This window comes from Pinus tabuliformis, chromosome 1_2, assembly GCF_031772625.1.
Source record: "Pinus tabuliformis cultivar Carrire ecotype Pingquan chromosome 1_2, CPIR1, whole genome shotgun sequence".
NCBI lineage: Eukaryota > Viridiplantae > Streptophyta > Pinopsida > Pinales > Pinaceae > Pinus > Pinus tabuliformis.
The window spans coordinates 534,402,654-534,410,908 of record NC_142298.1 but is presented as its reverse complement, the minus strand read 5'-3'; the positions used below and the strand labels follow the sequence as shown (position 1 = coordinate 534,410,908).

Genomic DNA, 8,255 nt, shown 5'->3' with positions numbered 1-8,255 from the left:
CGGATCTTATTATGATATAAACTCCTTGAATAAGAGGCCAACAAAGCATAGGATCAAAAAACAAATGCAAGAAAACGACCAAATTAAAATTTAACAGCTTAGCATTCTTAGCATTCTTAATTCCTACACAAAACATAACAGAAAATATTGTTTCGCTCATTTTACCCTAATTGCTCCGCATTCTTCACAGACGAGGAAACAAATTCCAGAAACGCGAGGGGGCGGTGTCAAGAGACACCATTTAATATCGTTTGTTCTTCAATGTGATTTCTCAGACTAAGCAAATGATCATCTGAAGGATTCCCACGGATCTTATTATGATATAAACTCCTTGAATAAGAGGCCAACAAAGCATAGGATCAAAAAACAAATGCAAGAAAACGACCAAATTAAAACTTAACAGCTTAGCATTCTTAGCATTCTTAATTCCTACACAAAACATAACAGAAAATATTGTTTCGCTCATTTTACCCTAATTGCTCCGCATTCTTCACAGACGAGGAAACAAATTCCAGAAACGCGAGGGGGCGGTGTCAAGAGACACCATAAAAGAAAGAAGGAAAGAAATCAACAGACTTAGTTGATGAATCCATTTGAAGAATTGATTCAATCAACCGCCGAAGCCGTAGAGGGTCCTGCCCTGCCTCTTCAAGGAGTAAACGACATCCATGGCGGTCACTGTCTTCCTCCGGGCGTGTTCAGTGTAGGTGACGGCATCCCTGATAACATTCTCGAGAAAGATCTTGAGAACTCCCCTCGTCTCTTCATAGATGAGACCGCTTATGCGCTTGACTCCGCCTCTCCTAGCCAGCCGTCTGATGGCAGGCTTTGTGATACCCTGAATGTTATCCCTCAACACCTTACGGTGCCTCTTTGCTCCTCCCTTTCCCAAACCCTTCCCTCCTTTTCCGCGACCAGACATCTTTCCTGTTTTTCTTCTTTACCTCTTCTTCAACAACAGATTCAATTCAATGTAATGCTTTGAAATCTTCCCGCTCACCTCACGCATCCACCTGAAAATTCAAATTCCTATGACTTTGGCGCCAAATGAATCTCAGCCGTCAGATTCGCAAGAGCCCATCGACGTCACAAACACACCCACACGCGGATCAACCCAACCAGGGCAAGGATCAATGAAAAGACACCATTGCTCGGCGGACTTTCTTTATTATGAAGAAAGGTAAAATCTAACTCAACGACCGATTGCTGGGCAAAGTTTCTTTCTTATACTTATTACTAATTAATATTGGTTACTAATTAATAGTAGTGAAAAAATCATATAACCTTAAATATATTATTATTATCATTATCTAATTTTAACATCACAGTTAAAAATTTATAAAGACATACATATTCTATTTTTTTTGGTTTTGAGCTTGTGACTTTTTAGGAGGAAATGTTATATATATATATATATATATATATATATATATATATATATATATATATGCGCTTTAGGATTATGCAATCCTAACGTTGAATATGAATGATTGAGCAAAAGAAGTGTGATGTTTAAATTTTAATTATTTTAATTTTGGAATTTATTTGCACTTTCAGTGTTAAGGTTTGTTGCTTTGTTAAATATTTGTTGCAAATATGACTTTTTTTTGGCTTCAAGCTTGGTAGGGCATCTTGACATTGCAACTTTCAATGTGTTAGTTTTGGGCAATTCACAAGATTATTGGGCTAAGCTCAATCAATTTGTCAAAAAGCTTGAAGAAATTCCCAAGATATTAGTGCACATTGCTCAATCGCATTTGGTGAATCTCAAACTGGCAAATAGGGGCTGGTTGGCTAGTTTAAGGGCATTTGGCCCTCCCCCAAATCACTAAATTCATGGATCGACAAAAATTGGAAGCCTCTCATTAAAGGCCAACTCTCTGTCTCATTTTGTGGCTATGGATTTTTCATCTTCCTCTTTGAAAATAAGGTAGATCTAATAGTCTACAATTGTCCATACTTCTTGGGCACTCGAGGTTTATACTTGGATCGTTAGATTCCAAACTTTAATTCATAGAATGGTGTTCCCTCAATTGTTTCAGATTGGGTTAAGTTTCTTTATCTCCCTCATCATTGTTGGAACAATGGAACCTTCAAATCTATTGGGAATGTGTTGGGAAACTATATATATCAAGTTAAACAATGTAAAGGAATGCTTGCCTATGCTCAATTTGCGTTGAAGTGGCTCTCAATAAAGGTTTTCCTTCCATTGTTCTTTTATCCTTAGATAATTATCCCTTCATCCAAGAGATGGATTATGACCTATTGCCTTGTGAAAACAAACTCTACCATGAATATGGGCATTTTGTGAGGAAGTGTAAACAATTTGAGGAGCAACAGAACTAGGAAAAGAGGGAGATCAATGGAAAAAACCAGAGAAGAAGAGCAAGTGATCAAAATGTAGCAGCTAGAGGCCAAGAGAAAAATAGTGGGGGAATAAAATTCTGCCACCCACACCTCCCCCCCAATCCCCCAAAAAGACCATTTCCCCTAAAGGAGCTCAATCTTCTTCCTCAAGTAAAAGTAAGAATCCATCCCAACTTGGTAACCGATATGAGACTCTAGAGCATGTTAAAGAAGGAGAAATTCAAGATGTCATCATCCAAGATAACTTATATGAATTCATTAAAAAAAAACCATGGAAAAGAAAATGAGGAGATGCCACTATTAGACAATATTCCAACCTAGGAATGAAATGAGGAAGAACTTGAATCAGAAGAGGAAGAAGTATTTATCTCTCCCAAAACTCAGCAAACGAACCAGGGACCCTTTCTAGCAAGTTTTATGGATGAAAGATATGAAGAGGAATGTGAACAAGAGAAAGGAAAACGTTGTGTTTCTAAGAAAGCTGGAAGGGAATCAAACAAATATTTGATGAAGGATTGAGTAGACAAGGACGTATAATTAGGGATTCAACAAAGAATGGATGTTTCCTTCTCCAAAGGGACAAAAACAACTTGAAAATGAACCAGCCCTCCCCTTGTTCATGGGGGGTCAAATCTCATAGTAAATAATGAAGATAATCTCCTAGAACTATAAGGAATTAGACTAAAAAAGGATTGTAGAAGTGAAAAGTCTTATCAAACAAGAAAACCCATTAATCCTCTTGCTCTAAGAGACAAAAATGGGGGGTGAAGAGATTCTCCAAAAATGCAGATGCCTTTGGCGAGGAAGTAGTGCTCAGTTTGTGGGTTCACACAGTGCTTATGGGGTCCTCTATACTCTTAGGACGGATTCAATTTTCCAGCTTCTTTCGATGGATCATTCTCCTCATTGATTAATGGCATGCCTTCTTCACATTCCCAGTCAGCATGTGTGTGTGCGTGTATATATATCCTTCACTATGGCAAAATAACTCATTGATTTCTTTATGGATTTGTATGAAAGCCATCAGATTTGGGCATACAACACGAGGTAGCAAGGAGTTTTTCTTCACTACATGGCTAGGAACCTCTCACAAATGCGTCGTTGGTGTCAGACTCGATCTTACCACTGATCTCTATGTCACTTAAAAAGAAACTCAATAGTGCCTTGTGGATCTTAAATTCAACGAGTTTATTTATGCTGGTCTCTGTAAGATTACAGTCTTCATTAGGAGTTCTTTCCATGGTCATATAAGATGATGCCATTTGATGCTATTGGTTAGATTACATATAAACATCGAATTCTCAACAATGGTGTCTTGTCACTTAAAAGATACTGAACAGTGCCTTATGGATCTTAAATTCAACATGTTTATTTATGCTGGTCTCTGTAAGATTACAGTCTTCATTAGGAGTTATTTCCATGGTCATATAAGATGATACCATTTGATGCTATTGGTTAGATTACATATATATGGAGTATCGATTCCATATTAACTATGCATCAGTGCCAACATATGTCGCAGAGAAGCAATGTAGATTCATTCAAACTGACTTTGTTATAGAGGAACGTGTTAGTCAACCTGTGTGTTAATTTTATACATAATGCAGAGGAACAAAGTCTTATACATCGTGAGCCATATGAACTGTGTAGAGCCAAAGACACATCTATATATATACAGAGGATAGTGAGACACATATGTGCAGTGAAGCCTACTATGTCGCAAAGGAACAATGTCTATATGTCAATGTGATCATTGATGAATGGATGAACAGTGTACAATGTAGTATACAAGAGATGGGAGACTGTAACTGAGAGCAATAACAAGGTCCCTTAAGAACAATAAAGATTTAGAGCGAGAGACTTCCTGTGGCGAGAGTCATGTAAAAAAACCTACAAAATTTCTAACCAGTCATTACATCAGAGGGAACAACACATCAGTACTATCATTACTGAGACAATCCATCTTTTATCTTGAACAAAATCATACATATCTTGATGAGAGAACACATTCTTGCAGTCTACAAAATCGATTGAAATGTCTGCTTCTGTTTCAAGAATAGAATTAGTTATACCTGAACAAGGGAACATATCATTATTATCTGGAAGCTTCGCTCATTTAATTTGTTCTAGAATTATTGCAACAAATCATTAGTAGCTGGGTTGTGTCTCTTCAGCTCCGTTCTGTATAGATTGTTCTTCCTCGTCATCCTCTTTTCCCTCAATTTTGTCATGGGCAATGAATCCCTCATGTTTTCCATGGTTGTCCATATCAAACATTTTTTTTTAATTGGACTTGCATCAGTTATGCCATCAACAATACTAATGCTTTCTTGATATGCTTCATCTTCAACTGCATTCTTTTCCAGAGCTACATTGTAAGATCCATGTTCTACTTGATCACCATCTGTTAAGGGAATTTGAACATTCTTGGTGATCTTCTCAATTATATCTTCCTCCTTTTTAGGAGTTGAACCATACAACTCATTGAGGTTATAAAACTCATTTCCATTGTCTGAAAAGTTGTCTTGATGCACTTCATCCTCTAAAGCTTGAATGTTCTCATATGTTCCTTGAAGTTCGTTGGACATATCTACCTATTCAGGATTTCTCACTTTCATGCAAACTGCATCAGGAGAGCCATCATTTTGCTTTTGAAATATAGTTTCTTCAACATCCTGAGTTTCAGCCATTGAAGCAAGTTCATAATGATCCTTTCTTTGATATACAGAGTCATGAAATCCTTCGCTAGTTTTGGGATCACTCAATTCACCTTCTTGAGCTTCACCATTAACTAGTGAGATTTGACTTTGCTAAACATCATTTAGAACTAAGCTTCTCCTCACTACATTCCCCAGGTGCTTGACCTTCACTATATGATGCCAGCTGTGACAGATTTTCTAGAGACAAAGCCTAAAGAACCAACCAGTAACTATGTCTAATGGGAGGCAAAAGGTTCCAAGGTATTTTCCAATGTTAAAGGATACAATAACTGTCTCAGATAATCACAAATTTCTTATGTTAGAAGTGGCTAGCTAACAGAATGTCTACAATTCCTCTGCCCTAGGATAAAATAATGCTAATCTAGCAATAGAGAGTTAGGGCTTGTAATAATCCATTCATTAACAATACTGAAAAATAACTCTAAGCACAGAAAGTTTAGGGGATTCCATCAGTTGTTCACATAATGTGTATAAACAACGCGGACAATGTCAAAGTTGGTGAGGGTAAGTTCAAATGGATCAACTAACCTCTGTGCTGCGTCTTTATAAGCCACACAGATTTGTCCCACTGCCTCCCTGACCCGTGCACTTTCCTTCTCTCCTGCCACCAATAGCTTCAATAGCTTCAATCTAACGATGATCTGGTATTGCTGGCCCTTTTTCGTTCCCATCACGTCCTTTTCTATTTTTGGTAATCCTCCCAAGTCCCCTCCTTCCACCTTTTTTCCTATTCCAAATCAGGGTTTTCCGAGAGCGAATGTTCTATGGTCAGCATATTGAAGATGGAGGAGATCCATAGGTTCCAACGCTAGCCCTTTTTCGTTCCCACCGTGTTTTTTCTGGTTATCCTCCCAATTCCCCTCCTTCCGCCTTTTTTCCTATTCGAAATCGAGGTTTTCTGGAGCGAATCGAGGTTTCCTGGCACGAATGATCTACGAGGTTTTCTGGAGCGAATCGGGGTTTTCTTGTGCGAATGATCTATGATCAGCACATCAAACATGGGAGTGAGATCCATAGGTTCCAGCACTGGCCTTTTTTTCATTCCCACCGCCTCTTTTTCGGGTTATCCTCCCAATTCCCCTCCTTCCGCCTTCTTTCCTATTCGAAATCGGGGTTTTCTGGAGCGGATCGGGGTTTTCTGGAGTGAACGGTCTATGGTCAGCCCATTGAACATGGAAATGAGGGCCATAGGTTCAGGTTCCAGTGTAGTTAGGGCAAGCCAAAAAACAATAATCTATTTATTGGCCATCTATATTTATTTCTTGAAATTACAATAATATGTCATAAATACATAAATAAATATATATACATATTCATTATCTCCAATTAACAATTACACATGAAATAAATAAATCAAATAATTAAATAAATAAATATATATATATATATATATATATATATATATATATATATATATATATATATATATATATATATATATATATATATATATATATATATTCATCATCTCTAATTTTTTTTTAAAGAACTATTAACTTAACAACCAATTTTAAAATTCTTTTATATTTATTTTTTAAAGAACTATTAACTTAACAACTAATTTTATAATTCTTTTTATATTTATATATATACATATAATATATATATATATATATATATATATATATATATATATATATATATATATATATATATATATATATATATTTATATATTTATATATTTATAATTAGTTAGTTATACTTCTATAACTAGTTAATTATACGTTTTTTCTAATATTTATATTTTCTATGTATTTATTAAATAGTTAATACTTTTAGCTATCTATTAACTCAACAACCAATTAAAGATTTAACATATTATTCATCAACTTTGGATTTGGCGAGGATGAATTCTAGTATATTACCAAGTGTGTTTTTTTTCAATTGTAGTTCTTACTTTCATGATTAATTTGGTTGTAATTTTTACTTCCACGATTAATTTAGTCTAAGTTCTCTAGGTAGTCATTAATGATCTATTCAGTGCTATGTGGGGGTTTTACTTTTCAACAAATATGAAGTATCTATGTTACATTGGGATCTAGTGACCTTGTTGAAAAACCCTAGCAAACATCTTTGAAACCATTTACTAGCACTAGTTGAACTTGAGATTTCTCAAAAACTAAAAGGAACAAATAAGGGTTGCTTTTCCAATCCACTCATAACCTAATCCACTTTGGTGATGAAGGGAAACCAACTATAATATATCAAACACCTTCCCTCATGCACAGTGCATAAAGGCTCTACCCCTGTAAAGGTTTGAACATGTGTTGTTTACATTGTAGTGCCCATAGTTGTACCATTTATACTTTAGTCCTGTCTCTTTGGGAGGAATAGATCACTTAGGCATCATTTTAGGATTTATTTATTTATGCAATAATTCTTTTAGTCATTATTGACTTAGGTTGGAAATGCCATAGTGTTTTTTTTTCCAATAAGAAAAAAATATTATTTGTGTTTTAATATTAATGCAAAGGTGTAATTTAGATCATCTAACATATATTAAATATGCTTCACATGTATGACATGGCAGTATAATATGTTCAACATCTAATGTTCGCTAAATATTGAAATCTCCATAGGATTCAAACAACGCTATGTTCCTAATGTACATTCAAACTAGATAAGCAACTTGATATCCATGTTAAAAACTAGTATCCAAAATTCAATAGATATGACCCTAATAATCAGAAGTGTAGATCTGCATGAAAAGTTAAGACTTCAACTCGGGTTCAATCATTATCATAAGAGTGTCACAACAATGGTGGAGAATTTCATAATTGAAAATGCAAATACCTAACATGAAAAATAGAATGGTTGAAACAATGGAATAAGAAATAAGACTATAACAATTCCATAGATGACTTTAATAAAAATTGTTATCATTGTTGTGTATTGCAGGTGCTAGGAGAGGCCATGGAAACAAATGAATTTATTTCCAATGAAGACACACAACATGATTTAGGGCATCAGGTACTTGAATATTACATTAAGTTATGAAATATAATAAAATGAAATTTAATTCCTGATCCTTGTTTTCCTAAACCTAGTAATTTATATAGTTTATTATTCAAACTTGAAAAAAAATAATGCATGTCGTTGATTCTTTTAGGTGGAAAATGTGTTTTCAACAAATACAAAGTTGAACCCTTTTACTGTAAAACAACCA

The 8,255-nt window shown here is 35.1% G+C and overlaps 1 protein-coding gene across 1 annotated transcript; it reads right to left on the bottom strand.

The window, feature by feature from the left end:
- Window positions 1-427: 427 nt before the first annotated feature.
- On the bottom strand, window positions 428-949 carry LOC149206696 (histone H4-like). Its single transcript, XM_089393779.1, has one exon. It carries the CDS (start codon window positions 920-922, stop codon window positions 611-613), a length of 312 nt encoding a protein of 103 aa, XP_089249905.1. The 5' UTR covers window positions 923-949; the 3' UTR covers window positions 428-610.
- Window positions 950-8,255: the final 7,306 nt, after the last annotated feature.

Excerpts from the sequence above, each read along its gene's own strand:
- LOC149206696 (XM_089393779.1), bottom strand. The coding sequence starts at position 922 with ATGTCTGGTCGCGGAAAAGGAGGGAAGGGTTTGGGAAAGGGAGGAGCA.